At 34.8% G+C, this 21,061-nt stretch overlaps 1 protein-coding gene across 1 annotated transcript in view; it reads left to right on the forward strand.

Moving 5' to 3' along the window:
* CPNE8 (copine 8) overlaps positions 1-21,061 on the forward strand; it is a 294,950-nt gene that overhangs the window by 231,877 nt on the left and 42,012 nt on the right. The window contains exons 12-13 of the mRNA XM_057557551.1: positions 5,634-5,680; positions 19,110-19,291. Coding sequence (XP_057413534.1) covers positions 5,634-5,680; positions 19,110-19,291 — 229 coding nt within the window. The remainder of the gene's footprint in view (positions 1-5,633; positions 5,681-19,109; positions 19,292-21,061) is intronic.

Here is a 21,061-nt window from a genome sequence, read left to right on the forward strand (position 1 = left end):
GATAGGAAGGAAAATAAAGCTAGGATCAAAGCTTATAATTACTTCCTGCAGGAGGATTTTGTTTGAGGAAGTACCCAGATGACACCTTCTAACAAAATTAGATCATTTATGGTGGTGTTTTGGTTTGGGTAGACTGGGACCTTAGAAGCCAGTGTGAAGGAAAGGAAATCTGACATGGGAGGATCAGGTTGTAGAAAAAACCTGAAACTCTGATAGATCTAGAAATTTGATAAATATTACACACTCCAGTTTTCAAAGAAGTATGCTAAACTTGGGTTCTAAAAAACTAGCTTTAATATGGTGATAATAATCATAACAACTACTTCTTGAGTGCCTGCTATAAAGGACAGGTGCTTTTCTTGTCCTTACAGCAACAATCCAAGAAAGATTTTGTTAACCCTAGCTTATTACAAATGAGTTGCAGAGAGGTTAAATAGCCTTTCAAAGATCATATTGCAAGTAGGTGGAAGTATTTATATTTTAATTTGTATTTGTGTATCTCAAAGCCTGCCCTCGTTCTAGCAGACCTCACTTGTCAAGGGCAAATAATCCTGTCAGTAGTTTATGGGCACAGGAATCCAGAATTTTGAAGATGTAGCAAAATTTAGAGTCAGGCAGCTGTCTGTGTTGTCATTCAGGTAGTTGAACTGCTTTTAAGAAAGAGGGGAAAGGTAAGGCAGAAAAGTTCAAGGTTTAGTCCATGGTGAGCTAGGGTCAAGAAGGATTAGGCTGCGGCTTCCCTGGTGGTGCTGTGGTTGAGAATCTGCCTGCTAATGCAGGCAACACGGGTTTGAGCCCTGGTCTGGGAAGATCCCACATGCCACGGAGCAACTAGGCCCGTGAGCCACAACTACTGAGCCTGCGCGTCTGGAGCCTGTGCTCCACAGCAAGAGAGGCCACGATAGTGAGAGGCCCGTGCACCGCGATGAAGAGTGGCCCCTGCTTGCCACAACTAGAGAAAGCCCTAGCACAGAAACGAAGACCCAACATAGCAATCAATCAATCAATCAATAAAATCTTAAAAAAAAAAAAAAAAAAAAAAGAATTGTGTGTTTAAAAAAAAAGAAGGATTAGGCTGGATAATAGTGCTTGAGGAAGTGAACCTGAGTTCAGGGCAGGTTCCAGAACCCAAGGGTGAACTAGAGTGCATCTCAGTAAATCAAGGCAGAAGCATAGTCTTGGTATTGGCAAGGCAAGAATGAAAAGAATATTAGAGTTGGGTGGGCATCTCAACTTCATTTAGGGTTCTAGATTCCAATAGCTAGTTGGTCTGAATCTGCCTTTGTCAAGATTAATTTAAAGAAAGGTGGAGAAAGTTCATCTTTCATGTTGGATAACGTTCAGTTTGTTCAACTGAACAGAATTTGAATTTGGGAAGAAAGTGAAACAATCCTTCTGCACATCCCCATCACAGTTACTTCTTGATTATTAATTCATAACAGCTGTAGAAAAGTTATCTAAGATGGTATCACTCTGTGTGTGTGCATACATGTGTGTATGTGTAGCTTTCTTTGACATTCACATATATGTTTTCTATGTATCTTTGATGTGCTAGTTAAATTTTCCACATTAACATCTGATTTATCTGTCATTCACAACTTTCAGAAAGGTGGCAGAATGAAATAAGGACAGTTTCCAAGAGTATATTTCAATAGTACTAGGACATATGCATTGGGAAGTGTCATGAGATGTTACTACTAACTCATGAAAATTTGCAGCCGTGCCTTTTTTATACCATCTGGGTTTCTTGAAATCCTGTTCTTTTTTGTCTACTTCTAAAACATAAAATGAGAGCTACACTAACACTTCCTAAGCAAAATGTTTCAAGGATTTATATGTGATAGCTTTATGAATACTCTGTCAAGAGAAGTTTCATGTGAATTCAGTTGTGTTGTTGTTGTTGTTGTTTTTTAACTTTGACTTATGGTTGCTTCTTTTTTCTCTAACATTAGGCTTCAAAAAATATTAAATGTAAAGTAAATAAATTTAAAAAAATAAAAAAGATAACAATTACTGATAAAGATTTATTTTACTTTTATGACAAATCATTTATCAAAGTCTTCAAGAAATCTGTTTTAGCCTAAGGTTGTAGTATTGCTAGCAACTTTCTTTAAAACTTTATTAGCTAATATTTTCAAAATACAAAAAATGTGGCCCTTGCCATAATAAGTATACATTATTATATGAATGAGAACATTTAAGAATTGTGGGAATGAACAAGCTGTTATCCACAGTAAATGCACAGTTGTGTTTTAAGTTAGGCTATTGATTATTAATTACATGATAAACTTCTGTGCTGTTTTGTCATTGTTTTTAATTGTGGAAAGTTGAAATTGAGCTCTATGAGTTCAAGGATAGTGTTTGCTTTGCTCCCATTTTCTGTTGATCACTTAACACAGTGCTTGACAATCAGAAGATGCTCAATAAATAATTGTTGAATTGTAGTTTTTTAGTTGCAAAAATCCAAATGGTGTTAAGGTTAAGGGACTATCACAACCATGAAATGATCTGTGAGCCATCATATTTCCCTTCTGATTAGAATACTGTTGATTCAAAACAGTAAAGGAGTGAGATTCTTTCTGATATGCAGAATGAAGCAAGGAAGTGATCAAATCTTGACATCAATTAACCACCAAATATGCATCAATGATTGTTTTACTTGTCGAGATTTTCTGTTGCACCATGATTATCAAATGGTCTTAGTTATCATTTAGTGCTAAATGCATCTATCTTTTATATTGTCTTGGAATGTCCCAAGCTTCAAGCTTCATAGGTACTCTTGGTACAGCCTGGCTCCACACCTTCTTCCCTCCTTTCTTTCTTTCTTTCTTTTTTCCTTCTTTCCTTCCCCCTCCCTTCCTTCCTTCCTTCCTCCCTTCCTGCCTTCCTTCCTTCCTCCCTCCCTTCCTCCCTCACTCCTCTGTCCCTTGTTTCCTTTTTTCCCTCCTTTTTCCTTCCTCTTCCTTTTATTTCTTTTTAAATTTTCTCTTCTTCTTCTTCTTCTTTTTTTTTTTACACTTTTTGTTGTACCTAATCTACTTGGTTTTATAATTTGGTTTCTTTAGCTAGCTAAAGGTTTCAGTAAATAAATACTTTTCTCTCATTTTTTATTCTTATATACAGTATACTTCTTCAGTTAGTAGCCATATCTTTTCTTTGCAGCTTTGCTAGGTACAACTGGCTTTGAAATGACCTTTGTATCTCTGATTATTGAAGTTTTTTTTAATCTACAACTAATGCTTCTAAGGAGTTGGTATTTATGCTACACATCCTGGGCTACCTTGGAAAATATATTAGAAACAGTCATAAAATGAACGCATTCATTCATCCAATAAACACAGTGATGTTCCAATATGTAGAAAGCAGACACTGCTATAAGAGAGAGTTGAGCCAAAACAAGGTGTCTATCCCTAAAACCTAAGGAAGATTGAACCAAAGACACAACTGCTATATTGACTTTTTTAATGTGCTAAAACCCATGTTCTTGAAGCTTAGAGTTATTTTTCATTCCTAAGGAAGTGTCATTTGAGTAAAAGAACATAAAAAGGCATTTATACCAATTATCTTGTGATTTATGTATGTAACATAAGTGATAGAAGAAGGACAGACTTTCCCAAGCATGAGACTATGTCCTGGCATCTTTATCATTAAGGATATCTGTATAGTATCATTTTTCAGTTTGTAATATAATATCACTATCTTTTATTGTGTTTTTATTATAACCAGACAGTTCACAAATATTTAATTGTACAATTAAAGTAGCATAGATTTTATAAATATGGTCTTGGAGGTTACCTGTGAATTTGAATTCCAGTACTGACATTTATTACTTATGTGGAAAGTTAAGTTTTATGAGCATAGATTTCCTCGTCTATAAAAGGAGAATACTAGTACCTTCCTTTAAAAGTTATTATGAGGTTAATTGATAAAAGCTATATAAAAACACGTTCTATATGTATATGTTTTATATATATATGTGTGTCTCTCTGTATACACACACACACACACACACACACACACACACAAAGATAATGTTTCATGTAGTTTTTCTGTCCGTCCTTGCTTAATTGTTATGTGCCAGGTACCTGCCTTCTGAGAGTTCTAAAATGTGGTAAATGTCAGCGACTGGGTTGCTGAAATTCAAACCCAGTCCTTTCAGACTCAAAAGCTAATAAACCCTTTCTAATATACCATACTATACCCTGTATTATAGTCACTTTCTCTCTAGCAGCAGAATGACAATGCAATGTGCTGATGGTGACTGTTCTTTTCAATTCCTCAAAGGGATTTATTATCTCAAAATATTCTCCCAAATGTTTCACTGATTCTTTTTTTAAAAGTTTTATGTGTTAAAAGTGTTATGCTCCAAATTAGCCTATATTCTTAGCCTCTAAACCTAATTTCTACTCTGAGAAAAAAGTTACCATATAGCTATAAAGAGAATCTATATTAGTTTTTATTAATGTAAAGCACAAAAGGTTGTTTATTCCTTAGGGAAAAAACGTGAATTTGTTTCAACACCTGAGTAGTATTAAGGGTTTCAGCTGAATTTTTATAGATAAAAGGAAATGTTACTATACTTTATACTAAGAGAACGGACCCTATAGTGCCATACCCATCATCATCACCATCCTCATCATCATCACACCACCATTTAAATAACAGATCAAACTTTGAAGTGTTATATCAATTGTACAGTGTATCAAAATTAATTTGTTATTTAAAATAGTCTAAGTAACCATGTTTTCAAATTATTTACTTTTTAATTTGAAAATTATTTTGTAAATTAGATGTGACAACAGGTTATCCCAGTAATTATATCATTGTCACTTATTTGTGTTTTTATGCCTTCTTTGGTGAGAAAGTGGAATTACATATAGAAAGACTTAGAGGTTTATCCAAAAGAGTGAATTTTAAATACGAATGCCACCTCCTTGGTTTCTACCAGAAAAAAAAAGAAAAAAAAAAAACAAAAAACACTAATACAGTAAGATAATTTTGGGTAACTACCATGTGCTGAAATTTTCAAGTATATATAACAATTTCATCTATATAAATATTTATCCATATCTATAAATACATGCAAGTACACAGGAGTGCTGTGAGCACTGAGCACTGAGCACTGATCAGTATTTGAAATACTTGAGTTCTGAAGAAAGCAAAAGAAAATCCTGTGTTTTCAGGATTGTTGGAAAAAATTAGTTTAAGGAACGATATTATTAGACATTATTTTAGCAATGCCATACTTTTAAGGGCATAATAATTTCACATCGACTACAGAATAGTTTTGAAAACAAATTAATAATAAATGTTGACATTGGAGACTGGAAAATAATTATTTACAGTTTGACTTCATTATGAGCTCCTCACTTAGTTATTGTGCTTTCAACTAGAAGCTATTTTTATTCCTGATTCTTTGTTTTGTATTTTACAGTTGCATGATCGTAAAGGTATTTTGCCAGGTTCTTAGCTTGTAAAACTGCCTAACTGATACTATTCAGTGTGTGCTGTAACATAGTTGCTAGTAATAACATTTAAGAAAATTAGTGATGTTAAAAATGTAACAAAAATGGAAATCAAACTTTTTATGAGGTTATTCAGTTATTAATGATTCTATTTTACTTATATTTTAGAACACAAATCAATTTCACAGTGGCTATTGATTTTACTGCATCAAATGGTGAGTATTACAACTATCCCATAATAAAAATTATCAGCAATTACATTAAAAAATAAATATTTATTTTCATGAGGTTTAGATGTTTTCTTTCCACGAATACATACTTCTGAAGTGTTTCCTATAAAATTCGGATAACTTTTCTTTTTTCAGTATTATGAAATAGTTCAGGTATACAAAAGACTATAAGAAATACAACAAAAGTGCATAATAGTCCCATTCAAATTTATTAAATATTGAAATATTGCCTTTTTTGTTTTACATATTTTTAAAAGGAAAATTTTAGATCTAGTTAAGCTCATTGTGTACCCTGCTCCATTTTTTCTATGCTCCCTTCTTCTCCATGCATAACTACAATTCTGAAGTGTGTCTAGCTATAATCCTCATTTTTATAGTACTTTTCTGTGTATTAATTTATATAAATGAATTCAAGTACATGTACAGTAGCAGCTTACTTTACTTTTACTCAATTATTTTTAAGAATTAGTTATGTTAACACATTTATATTTAATTAATTCAGATGGACCATCATATAACACCCCATGTATGGATATTCCTAATTTGTATATCAAACATTTTAAGAAAGGAAAGAGAGTGGACTTTTAACTTTATTTTGAAGTGACTTTGTTTCAAACAGAATAATCATTTAAAATCAGTTATTATGTGTCATAAGAACATAAGTCTCATTATTATTATTTTTTTTACTAGATCTCTAGTGGCGTATAATTGCTTCACAATACTATGTTCGTTTCTGTTGTACACAAAAGTGAATCAGCCATATGCATACGTATATCCCCATATCCCTTCCCTCTTGAGCCTCCCTCCCATCCTCCCTATCCCACCCCTCTAGGTCATTGCAAAACACCGAGCTGATCTCCCTGTGCTATGCTGCTGCTTCCCACTAGCTAACTATTTTACATTTGGTAGTGTATATATGTCGATGTTACTCTCACTTCGTCCCAGCTTCCCCCTCCCACCCCGTGTCCACCAGTCCATTCTCTATGTCTACATCTTTATTCCTGCCCTGCAACTAGGTTCATCAGTAGATTTTTTTTTTTTTTTTAGATTCCATATATATGTGTTAGCATATGGTATTTGTTTTTCTCTTTCTGACTTACCTAACTCTGTATGACAGACTCTAGGTCCATCCACTTCACTACAAATAACTCAATTTCATTTCTTTTTATGGCTGAGTAATATTCCATTGTATATATGTGCCACATCTTCTTTATCCATTCATCTGTTGATGGATATTTAGGTTGCTTCCATGTCCTGGCTATTGTAAATAGTGCTTCAGTGAACATTGTGGTACATGTCTCTTTGAATTATGGTTTTCTCTGGGTATATACCCAGTAGTGGGATTGCTGTGTCATATGGTAGTTCTATTTTTAGATTTTTAAGGAACCTCCATAGTGTTTTCCATAGTGGCTGTTTCCATTTACATTCCCACCAACAGTGCAGGAGAATTCCCTTTTCACCACAACCTTGATTCTCATTTTTTAACTTTTACCAGAAGTTGTCATTAGTTTATATATTTATCTAGTTTTCTTTTCAAATTGTTTATTGTGCTGTAACTCTCACATTAAATTCACTTCACATTTCTCTCACATTCACTCACTTTTCACAAAATAATAGAATTTTAGGTAAGAGATCACTTACTCCAACCATCATCCTCTTATACAAACAAGAAAACTCAGATCTAGAAAAATCCTTTTACTAATCAACACATTTTGACTTGTTAGCAGTAGAGTTACAAATAGAGATGAGGGGACCAAATTCTAATTTAGCTTTTCTTTGACTACATGATAAATTTATTCTCCAATATTGTGGCTTCAAGTTAATGATTTTTACACATGTGTTTTATTCAGTAATATAGGAAACCTATACACCAAAATCCAACTGGATTAAAATGCTAGCTTTCATTTATTGATAAACATTAGCACCACTATAAGGGCGAGAATTTATTCAATACAATGATACAAACTACTGAAACTGACTTAAGAAAATAGACAATCTGAATAGACCCATAATAGAGATTGAATTAGTAACTTAAAAACTATCCACAAAGTTTATGTGGGTCCAGGTATAGATAGCTTCACTGATGAACTCTATTTAAAGAGGAATTAATGCCAATTTTTCACAAATTGGAAGAGGAAGAGGAAGGAACACTTTCCAACTCATTTTAAGAGGTATTACCTTGATACTAAAACCAGACAAAAGCATCGTAAGAAAAACTAAAGAACAATATATTTTATGGATATAAAAACCCTTAACAAAATACTAGCAAACTGAATCCAGCAGCATATGTAGAGAATTATATACCCTGACCAATTAAAATTTATCCCAGGAATGCAAGCTTGACTTAATATTCAAAAATCAAATAATGTCATACACTGTACCAATAGAAGAATATGTAAAAACCACATGGTCACCTCAGTTGATATAGAAAAAGAATTTGACAAAGTCCAACATACTTTTATAATAAAACCACATAAACTAGGAATAGAAAATGACTTACTAACCTTATGAAGGGAAAATATAAAAACCTATAGCCAACATCATACTTAAGGGTGAAAAGCTGAATGCTTTCACCTTAAGATGAGGAAAAAGACAAGGATGTCTGCTTTTGCTACTTCTATTTTACATTGTACTGGAGGCCAGGGCAATTAGGCAAGAAAAAAAAAAAAAAGACATCCAGATTGGAAAGGAAGAGGTAAAACTATTTTTATTTGCAGATGACATAATCTTTTATGTAGACAATCCTAAGGAATCCACTAAAAATCTATTAGAACTATTAAATGAGTTCAGCAAGACTGAAGGATGGAAGAGCCATATTAAAAAATCAATTCTTTCTCTATACACTTCCAATGAACAATATGAAAATGAAATTAAGAAAACAGTTCCATTTACAATAGTATCAAAAGGCATACAGTACTTAGGAATAAATTTAACAAAGTGAGTGCAAAACTTATACCCTAAAATTATATTCTGAAAAAATTTTGAAAGAAATTAAAGATCTAAATAAGTTGAAAAATATGCCACATTCATTGATTAGGAAATTCAACATTGTTAAGATGGCAATATTTTCCAAAGAGATTGACAGATTCACTGTAATCTCTATCAAAATCTGAAAGGTCTTTTTTGAAGAAATGGATAACTGACCCAAAAATTCATTTGGAATTTAAAGGGGCCCAGAAGAACCAAAGCAGATTTGAAAAAAATAGAACAAAGTAGGAAGATTCATACTCATTTTTGAAACTTAGTACAAAGCAACAGTAATCAAGGCAGTGTAGGTCTGGCATAAAGATAGATATATTGATCAATGAAATAGAATTGAGATTCCAGAAATAAACCCATGCATCTAAGGTTAACTGATTTTGAGAAGGGTACCAAGATAATTCAATGGGGGAAGAATAGTCTCTTCAACAAATGGTACTGGGACAACTGGATAGCCACAGGCCAAAGAATGAGGTTGGACCCTTAATAGATCAAAAATCTAAATGTAAGGGTTAAAATTATAAAGCTATTAGAAGAAAACATAGGGATATATCTTCATGACCTTGGATTTGACAATTGGTTCTTAGATATGACACCAAACACATGAGCAACAAGAGTAAAAAATAAATAAATTGAACTCCATCAAAATTAAAACTTCTTTATGCTCCATAGAACATAATTAACAAAGTGAAAAGACAAACCCCAGAATGGGATAAAATATTAGCAAATCAAATACCTCATAGAGGACTTGTATCTAGAATGTATAAAGAACTCTCATAATTCGAAAAAAGACAACCCAATTAAAAGTGGTATTCCAGTTATTCAGAAAAGCTATACAAATGACCAGTAAGCACATGAAAAGGTACTTGACATACTTACGTATCAGGAAACGCAAATCAAAATCATATTGAGATACTATTTCACACCCACTAGGTTGACTATAATCCAAAAGTCAGAAAACAATACGTGTTTGGAGCATGTGAAGAAGTTGGAACCCTCATATACTGCTGATGAGAATGTAAAATGGTGCAGCCACTTTGGAAGACTCTTTGGCAGTTCTTCAAGTTGTTAAACATTGAGTTACCATATGACCCAGCAGTTCCACCCTTGATATATATGCAAGAGACATGGAAACCTATATCCACACAGAAATTTGTACATGAATGTTTATAGCAGCATAATAGCCAAAATGTAGAAACAACCCAAATGTCCATCAACTGACAAACTGATTTTAAAATGTGGTATGTTCATACAATGGAATATTATTCAGCAATAAACAGGAATGAAATATGAAGTACCAAAACATGCTACAACACAGATGGACCTTGAAATCACTGCACCAAGTGAAACCTAGTCAAAAATGACCACATACTATGTAATTCTATTTACATGAAATGTCCAGAATAGGCAAATTAAAGAGACAGAAAGTAGATTAGTCATTGTTTAGTGCTGGGCTGGATGGAGTAATAAAAGAATGATTGTAAATAAGTACATTTTTTGAGGTGATGAAAATGTTCTAAAATTGACTGTATTGATGGTTCTGCTTATTTGTAAATATACCTAAAATAATTGAATTGTACATTTTAAATGGGTTAAATATAAGTTATATGAATTATATCTCAATGAAGCTTTTTAAAAGAGCCTATTCAAGTGTTATTTATTTTTTTTTTTTACAAAGACTTAGTGTACCTTTAAAACAAAATCAGATATGTTTGAAAATATTCAGGGTTTAAAATATTTCAAAATCCTTAAGCAAAGAGTTAAAACTAAGAGTAAGGGCTATGGAATCTGCCTAGATTCATATTCTAGTGTGACCAATTATTACTGTGTGATTTGGTCAAGTTATTTAATCTGAAAGTTATTTGATCTGAAAAATAGGTGTAATAAAAGTACCCATGTCATAGGTTTGTTGAAAAGGGATTAAGTGAGATATGAAGTAAGTTCATGTTACATTCCATGCTATTATAATTATTATTGTTATTAGCTGATAACTCAATGTTACCAACCTACTACAAGTTCACTTTTCCATATGCATTGCTGCTGTTATAGAGGTGGTACAAATATGGTCCCAGATTCAAGGAATTGCCAAATTTTGTGGTACAGAACACAAGAGCATAAGAGTAGGAGAGGAAAGACAATAAGGGCTGGAATAAATAATGAAGGTTGTCTGATGCATGTGAGACATAAGCTGGAGGAGGAGAAAGTGGCAAAGTGAGAGGTAGGGATGGAAAAGAAAACATCATTAGTGGTATAGTGAAGAGATTGGTCTGGATGAAGATGCTACAAAGAGATAGAGGGAACATCTTTGAATGGGTAGGATTGGGCTCTGCTGTGCATGACAGGCTAAGATGTTTAGATATGCTGCGGTATTAGTAGCTTTTTAATTTTAGCTTTAAGTTGTGGTTTTCTTAGAGAAATAGAATTAGTTGCATATTGCAACCAATGGGTAACAATTCTTCTTACATTTGAGAGTTGTGTTAAATAACAACTTAGTAGTAGTATCGTTTATCTGTGGCTCCTGTACACTTTTGAACAAGAGGCAAAATCCCTGCTTTAGAAAGAACTGTCACAGAAAAATTGCACCAGATAAGTTAGACAGGCAAGGAAGAATTTTTTCAGGATTTTTGCAATAGAAATCGAAGCTATTGCAATGAAAGAAATTGAACTCAATTCCTACAAAGCAAAAGGTGAGAGGGTTTTTAAGTGCTGTGGTGAACTAGTGGAAAAGTACTGAGAGATTGGAGGGGAAATTGGTCTGTGTGATTAGGCCATCTGTGTTTACTAATTAGCACTTACTGAAGGTAGGCTCCTGCTCTCCCATAGAGACTAGGCAACAGAGGTGATATTTTTCTTGATGATTACATTTCAAAGGGATGGCTCCCAGGTTCCTGAGGAAGACATTCCTGGATTGTAGAAGATTTATATCTCAAAGGAACAGAGAAGGAATTCACAATTCCAAGTTTTCTAAAGTAAATGTTCTAAGAAACAAGAGGTCAGGGACTTAGTCAGGAGAAACCTTTCTTAAGTTTAGGCAAGCTGAGGGGAACATTAGGGCCCATCTTGGTCAGAAGACACTTTTTTAGAAATTTTGTCATTTGGCTCTTGAATGCTGATAACACTTTGAAATATAAATGCATTTACACAATGAATTATCTTGAAACCAAAATTGGTCTGGGTATTATTATATGCATTATAAACCAAAGGGAGATCTTTCCTTTATTTTGTTTCTCACTGGATCTCAAGTGTTTATTATTATTTTTTCCCTATCAAAAAAGAACTATGCCTTGAAGCATTTCTTCTTTGGACAATGTTTTAATGTAGAATTGAGCTTTATGAGCTGTTACAAGTCCCATTTAATTTCCATTTTTACTTAAGAAACTAAAGGGACACACACAAGGAGCTGTTTTCCAGGATGCAGCTTTGAGAAAGCAATGTGGTGTTGAGACCATCTGGACTGAAAACGTGACTGAACCCAGTTAAAGCCTCTGTATAAACTTTTAAGATTCTGGCGGTCGGGTGCGGAGATTGCTCGTTTTGCGGCCGCCAGAGAAAAGCCTCCAGTCTGTGTGGATGAAAGGCTCTTGGTGCTCCAGCCAGGCAATAGGGCTGTGCCTCGGAGGTGGGAGAGCCAACTTCAGGACACTGGTCCACAAGAGACCTCCCAGCTCCACATAATACCAAATGGCGAAAATCTCTCAGAGATCTCCATCTCAACATCAAGACCCAGCTTCACTCAACGACCAGCAAGCTACAGTGCTGGACACCCTATGCCAAACAACTAGCAAGACAGGAACACAGCCCCATCCATTAGCAGAGAGGCTGCCTAAAATCATAATAAGGCCACAGACACCCCAAAACACACCACCAGACGTGGACGTGCCCGCCAGAAAGACAAGATCCAACCTCATCCACCAGAACACAGGCACTAGTCCCCTCCACCAGGAAGCCTACACAACCCAATGAACCAACCTTAGCCACTGTGGACAGATACCAAAAACAACGGGAACTACGAACCTGCAGACTGTGAAAAGGAGACCCCAAACACAGTAAGATGAGCAAAATGAGAAGAAAAAAACCACACAGCAGGTGAAGGAGCAGGGTCAAAACACACCAGACCTAACAAATGAAGAGGAAATAGGCAGTCTACCTGAAAAAGAGTTCATAATAATGATAGTAAAGATGATCCAAAATCTTGGAAATAGAATAGACAAAATGAAAGAAACATTTAACAAGGACGTAGAAGAACTAAAGAGGAACCAAGCAACGATGAAAAACACAATAAATGAAATTAAAAATACTCTAGATGGGATCAATAGCAGAATAATTGAGGCAGAAGAACGGATAAGTGACCTGGAAGATAAAATAGTGGAAATAACTACTGCAGAGCAGAATAAAGAAAAAAGAATGAAAAGAACTGAGGACAGTCTCAGAGACCTCTGGGACAACATTAAATGCACCAACATTCGAATTATAGGGGTCCCAGAAGAAGAAGAGAAAAAGAAAGGGACTGAGAAAATATTTGAAGAGATTATAGTTGAAAACTTCCCTAATATGGGAAAGGAAATAGTTAATCAAGTCCTGGAAGCACAGAGAGTCCCATACAGGAAAAATCCAAGGAGAAACATGCCAAGACACATATTAATCAAACTATCAAAAATTAAATATAAAGAAAACATATTAAAAGCAGCAAGGGAAAAACAACAAATAACGCACAAGGGAATCCCCATAAGGTTAACAGCTGATCTTTCAGCAGAAACTCTGCAAGCCAGAAAGGAGTGGCAGGATATACTTAAAGTCATGATGGAGAAATACCTACATCCAAGGTTACTCTACCCAGCAAGGATCTCCTTCAGATTTGATGGAGAAATTAAAACCGTTACAGACAAGCAAAAGCTGAGAGAGTTCAGCACCACAAAACCAGCTTTACAACAAATGCTAAAGGAACGTCTCTAGGCATGAAACACAAGAGAAGGAAGACACCTACAATAACAAACCCAAAACATTTAAGAAAATGGGAATACAAACATACATATCGATAATTACCTTAAATGTAAATGGATGAAATGTTCCCACCAAAAGACACAGACTGGCTGAATGGATATAAAAACAAGATCCATATATATGTTGTCTACAAGAGACCCACTTCAGACCTAGAGACACATACAGACTGAAAGTGAGGGGATGGAAAAAGATATTCCATGCAAATGGAAATCAAAAGAAAGCTGGAGTAGCAATTCTCATATCAGACAAAATAGACTTTAAAATAAAGACTATTACAAGAGACAAAGAAGGACATTATATAATGATCAAGGGATCAATCCAAGAGGAAGGTATAACAATTGTAAATATTTATGCACCCAATATAGGACCACCTCAATACATAAGGCAAATACTAACAGCCATAAAAGGGGAAATCGACAGCAACACAATCATAGTAGGGGACTTTAACACCCCACTTTCACCAAAGGACAGATCATCCAAAATGAAAATAAATAAGGAAACACAAGCTTTAAATGATACATTAAACAAGATGGACTTAATTGATATTTATAGGACATTCCACCCAAAAACAACAGAATACACATTTTTCTCAAGTGCTCATGGAACATTCTCCAGGATAGATCATATCTTGGGTCACAAATCAAGCCTTGGTAAATTTAAGAAAATTGAAATCGTATCAAGTATCTTTTCCGACCACAACGCTATGAGACTAGATATCAATTATAGGAGAAGATCTGTAAAAAATACAAACACATGGAGGCTACACAATACACTACTTAATAACGAACTGATCACTGAAGAAATCAAAGGGGAAATCGAAAAATACCTAGAAACAAATGACAATTGAGACACGGCAACCCAAAACCTATGGGATGCAGCAAAAGCAGTTCTAAGAGGGAAGTTTATAGCAATATAAGCCTACCTCAAGAAGCAGGAAACATCTCGAATAAACAACTTAACCTTGCACCTAAAGCAATTAGAGAAAGAAGAGCAAAAAAACCCCAAAGCTAGCAGAAAGAAAGAAATCATAAAGATCAGATCAGAAATAAATGAAAAAGAAATGAAGGAAACAATAGCAAAAAACAATGAAACTAAAACCTGGTTCTTCGAGAAGATAAACAAAATTGATAAACCATTAGCCAGACTCATCAAGAGAAAAAGGGAGAAGACTCAAATCAATAGAATTAGAAATGAAAACGGAGAAGTAACCACTGACACTGCAGAAATACAAACAATCATGAGAGATTACTACAATCAACTCTATGCCAATAAAATGGACAACCTGGAAGAAATGGACAGATTCTTAGAAATGCACAACCTGCCGAGACTGAACCAGGAAGAAATAGAAAATATGAACAGACCAATCAGAAGCACTGAAATTGAAACTATGATTAAAAATCTTCCAACAAACAAAAGCCCAGGACCAGATGGCTTCACCAGTGAATTCTATCAAACATTTAGAGAAGAGCTAACACCTATCCTTCACAAACTCTTCCAAAATATTGCAGAGGGAGGAACACTCCCAAACTCATTCTACAAGGCCACCATCACCCTGATACCAAAATCAAACAAAGACTTCACAAAGAAAGAAAACTACAGGCCAATATCACTGATGAACATAGATGCAAAAATCCTCAACAAAATACTAGCAAACAGAATCCAACAGCACATTAAAAGATCATACACCATGATCAAGTGGGGTTTATCCCAGGAATGCAAGGATTCTTCAATATACGCAAATCAAACAACGTGATACATCATATTAACAAATTGAAGGAGAAAAACCATATGATCATCTCAATAGATGCAGAGAAAGCTTTTGACAAAATTCAACACCCATTTATGATAAAAGCCCTGCAGAAAGTAGGCATAGAGTGAAGTTTCCTCAACATAATAAAGGCCATATATGACAAACCCACAGCCAACATTGTCCTCAATGGTGAAAAACTGAAACCATTTCCACTAAGATCAGGAATAAGACAAGGTTGCCCACTCTCACCACTATTATTCAACATAGTTTTGGAAGTGTTAGCCACAGCAATCAGAGAAGAAAAAGAAATAAAAGGAATCCAAATTGGAAAAGAAGAAGTAAAGCTGTCACTGTTTGCAGATGACATGATACTATACATAGAGATTCCTAAAGATTCTACCAGAAAACTCCTAGAGCTAATCAATGAATTTGGTAAAGTAGCAGGATACAAAATTAATGCACAGAAATCTCTTGCATTACTATATACTAATGATGAAAAATATGAAAGTGAAATTAAGAAAACACTCCCGTTTACCATTGCAATGAAAAGAATAAAATATCTAGGAATAAACCTACCTAAGGAGACAAAAGACCTGTATGCAGAAAATTATAGGACACTGATGAAAGAAATTAAAGATGATACAAATAGATGGAGAGATATACCATGTTCTTGGATTGGAAGAATCAACATTGTGAAAATGATTATACTACCCAAAGCAATCTACGGATTCAATGCAATCCCTATCAAACTACCACTGGCATTTTTCACAGAACTAGAATAAAAAATTTCACAATTTGTATGGAGACACAAAAGACCCCGAATAGCCAAAGGCATCTTGAGAACGAAAAATGGAGCTGGAGGAATCAGGCTCCCTGACTTCAAACTATATTACAAAGCTACAGTAATCAAGGCAGTTTGGTACTGGCACAAAAACAGAAATATAGATCAATGGAACAGGATAGAAAGCCCAGAGATAAACCCACGCACATATGGTCACCTTATCTTTTATAAAGGAGGCAAGCATATACAGTGGAGAAAAGACAGTGTCTTCAATAAGTGGTGCTGGGAAAATTGGACAGGTACATGTAAAAGTATGAAATTAGAACACTCCCTGGCACCATACACAAAAATAAACTCAAAATGTATTAAAGACCTATGTATAAAGCCAGACACTATCAAACTCTTAGAGAAAAACATAGGCAGAACACTCTATGACATAAATCGCAGCAAGATCCTTTTTGACCCAGCTCCTAGAAAAATGGAAATAAAAACACAAATAAACAAATGGGACCTAATGAAACTTAAAAGCTTTTGCACAGCAAAGGAAACCATAAACAAGACCAAAAGACAACCCTCAGAATGGGAGAAAATATTTGCAAATGAAGCAACTGACAAAGGATTAATCCCCAAGATTTACAAGCAGCTCATGCAGCTCAATAACAAAAAAACAAACAACCCAATCAAAAAATGGGCAGAAGACCTTAATAGACATTTCTCCAAAGAAGATGGCCAACAGACACATGAAAGAATGCTCAACATCCTTAATCATTAGAGAAATGCAAATCAAAACTACAATGAGGTATCATCTCACACCAGTCAGAATGGCCATCATCAAAAAATCTAGAAACAATAAATGCTGGAGAGGGTGTGGAGAAAAGGGAACACTCTTGCACTTTTGGTGGGAATGTAAATTGATACAGCCACTATGGAGAACAGTATGGAGGTTCCTTAAAAAACTAAAAGTAGAACTACCATACGACCCAGCAATCCCACTACTGGGCATATACCCTGAGAAAACCATAATTGAAAAAGAGTCATGTACCAAAATGTTCATTGCAGCTCTATTTACAATAGCCAGGACATGGAAGCAACCAAAGTGTCCATCATCGGATGAATGGATAAAGAAGATGTGGCACATATATACAATGGAATATTACTCAGCCATAAAAAGAAATGAAATGGAGGTATTTGTAATGAGGTGGATGGAGTTAGAGTCTGTCATACAGAGTGAAGTAAGTCAGAAAGAGAAAAACAAATACAGTATGCTAACACATATATATGGAATCTAAGGAAAAAAAAATAAAAGGTCATGAAGAACCTAGTGGCAAGATGGGAATAAAGACACAGACCTACTAAAGAATGGACTTGAGGATATGCGGAGGGGGAGGGGTGAGATGTGACAGGGTGAGAGAGTGTCATGGACATATATACACTACCAAATGTAAAATAGATAGCTAGTGGGAAGCAGCCGCATAGCACAGGGAGATCAGCTCCGTGCTTTTTGACCACCTAGAGGGGTGGGATAGGGAGGGTGGGAGGGAGGGAGATGCAAGAGGGAAGAGATATGGGAACATATGTATATGTATAACTGATTCACTGTGTTTTAAAGCAGAAACTAACACACCATTGTAAAGCAATTATATTTCAATAAAGATGTTAAAAAAAAAAGAAACTAAAGGGACTTTCAGGCTGCCTTTGTGCTGATAATTAGGGCAACTGAATGTGAATCTAAATGTGTTTGAGTGGTAGCGCATATATTACTTTCTCTCTCATATTCATCTTATTCAAATGAAACATCCTACATTTGTGGATGACCCAGACAATAATAACAGTAGTAGTTAAACTTTACATTTCTATGGTACTTTACAATTTTTAATCACTTCCACACATGTAATCTTATTTTGTCTTCCCAGTAAATACTGTGGTAGGATTTATAATAGAAATTATATAGTTGTCCTGCAAATGGCAAGACCTGACTTCGAGCCTTTTGACTCCTAGCTAAATATCTAGTTAGAAACTCTGAATAATTTTTCAGCTCTAGATATTTAATTTGCATGAATTTGAAAATCTCTATACTCTTCTCTTTTCAAGTGATTAAATTGAGATATGTCTCAAATATTCAGTTTATGTTTGTGATACAACTTTAGGAAGGCCTCATAATTATTGAAGCCTATTACATCAGTTGGGTCCTCTGATTATAGCATAAGGATTCAAACTAAAGGCACACAATTTTTAAAAATAAAGATTACAATAAAATATGATTAACAAAAATACTTTTATGCTTCTTCTGTCAAAAATAGCCTATGAGGGGCTTCCCTGGTGGTGCAGCGGTTGGGAATCCACCTGCCAATACAGGGGACACGAGTTTGTGTCCCGGTCCGGGAGGATCCCACATGCCGCGGAGCGGCTAGGCCCGTGAGCCACAACTACTGAGCCTGCGCGTCTGGAGACTGTGCTCTGCAACAAGAGAGGCCACCATAATTAGAGGCCCACGGACCGCGATGAAGAGTGGCCCCCACTTGCCACGACTAGAGAAAGCCCTTGCACAGAAACGAAGACCCAACACAGCCATAAATAAATAAATAAATAAATAAATAAATAAATAAATAAATAAATTTATTAAAAAAAAAAGAATAGCCTATGACATTGACAATGAGAAATATTTTTTGAAAAAATCTGCATATGCTTTAGCATACCTTTGGGAAACTTTCTATATATCTGATCTAATTTAATAAATATCTCTGTCAATATTTATCCAAAAGAAGATATTTAACATACTATGAATGTAGGCAGAAAACATGATTTTTAATATTTGAATCTGAAATAGATATCAAGAAAAATGTGCAAAAAATTATATCTTTAGCCTGATCACTCATGTTTGAAATATTTTTTTCTGTCATCAGGCAACCCTACCCAGCCGACTTCTCTCCACTACATGAATCCTTATCAACTGAATGCCTATGGTATGGCACTGAAAGCAGTGGGAGAAATCGTTCAAGATTATGACAGTGATAAAATGTTCCCTGCTTTAGGTTTTGGTGCAAAACTGCCTCCAGATGGAAGGATATCTCATGAGTTTGCTTTGGTAAGAATACATTGAAAGAATTGATATTTTGAAAAAAAAATAATGTGTTGGATCTTTTCATTGGCTTGCTGCTTATGCTTTAATTACTCATGTAGCAACTTCTTATGACTATACACTCAGCTTAATTTTGGTGAATGATTGATTTAGGAGCGTGCTGTTAATGGGAAAAAAGACAGTTAAGTAGATTAGCAGTAAATCTACCTAAAGTGCATCTGATCTATAAATAGGAGCTCTATTCTGGTTAACTATTGCTGCATAACACGTTCTGTTATATTCGTGATTTGTGGGTCAGGAATTTGAGCAGACTACATGGGGGATGGTACATTCTTCAGGATGTCTGGGGCCTCACCTGGGATACCTTGATTGGCTAGAGATGGCTGGAATTGTTCTACTAGAGACATATATCTGGGTTTTATTCTGGCTGTTGGTTAGATTCCTCAGTTCTCCATGTCATATCTCCTGGAGTTAGTATGTCCCCTAAGATGGCTCATTAGCTTATGTCTGATGCCTAAGCTAGGATGGCTGAAATAGCTGGGTTGTCTAGGCATCTTTCCTTCATTCTACATACAACTTGTCCATATGGTTATCACAGACTTCATCATAGTGTAGTGGTCTCAAGGTAGTCATATTTCTTACACAGCTACCAGCTTTCCCAGAGTGAGTATTCTAAAAGGCTGGGGCAGAAACTGCAGGGCCTTGGAAGTCCCAGAAAGTTATTTCTCCTACATTCTCTTGGTCAAGCAAGTCACTAAGTTCAGCCCAGTTTCAAGATAGGGGAAACACATCTCAATGGGAGGGGTATCAAAGAATGTGTAGCTATCCTTAATCTTCCATCTTCTAAAATGTCATTTCTTTTCAAATATAAAGGATTAGTTATGGCTGGAATTTTTTTTCAAGTGTGAAGCAATAATTATAGCTATAATTAATTATGGTTTCAATATAATGGAGTAAATATGACTGGAATAAATATTTTTCTATTTAATGTTTAATTTACATAAATCTACTCCTGCTGTATGATTACAAATAAGCAATGTACTGCATTCTACCTTTAAAATAAATTTCACACAGATGGTGCTTATATGCCTAATCAGTCTTATTCTTACTTGCACTTTCTAATGAAATAATGGGAAACTCATTGGAGGAATGGTTAGATATCATTTTGGAAAAAAATTTAGATTTTCCTAATAGAAATGCCTCCCTACCTTACCCTATATATTGTAAAAGTAAACTCTTCCATGCCCAATATTTTTGTAGGTCTTTTTTTGTTGTTTTTATTCTTGTTACAAAAGTAATATATATATATATATATAAGTTCTGCAAGCAAAATAGAAATAAACAATAATGCAATCATTTATTAAGTAATTACTGAGTATCAAGCCAGGTACTTTATACTCATTTCTTATATAATCTTCATAAAATTCTTATCGGATAGGTATATAACAACTGTCACATCACACTAGTCTATCAAGAGCCACTCATATTAAATACAGTGAAAAGAGTACCCCCAGGAGTTGTATAATTTATCTCAGAGTCACAGAAGTTAAACAGGTTTACAGAGGACAGGACTTGAACCCAGGTCCATCTTATTTTAGAATCCACATTGTTAACCACTACTATACCACTTTTTATAAAAGCATCTGTAATAATCCCACGTCTCAGATATGTCCTTTATGAACACCATTATGTATTTATATATACACACATATATATATATATATATATATATATATATACATACACACACATACCCCCCCAGAAGCTTTCATATGA

The sequence above is a fragment of the Balaenoptera acutorostrata genome, chromosome 11 (genome assembly GCF_949987535.1).
Source record: "Balaenoptera acutorostrata chromosome 11, mBalAcu1.1, whole genome shotgun sequence".
NCBI lineage: Eukaryota > Metazoa > Chordata > Mammalia > Artiodactyla > Balaenopteridae > Balaenoptera > Balaenoptera acutorostrata.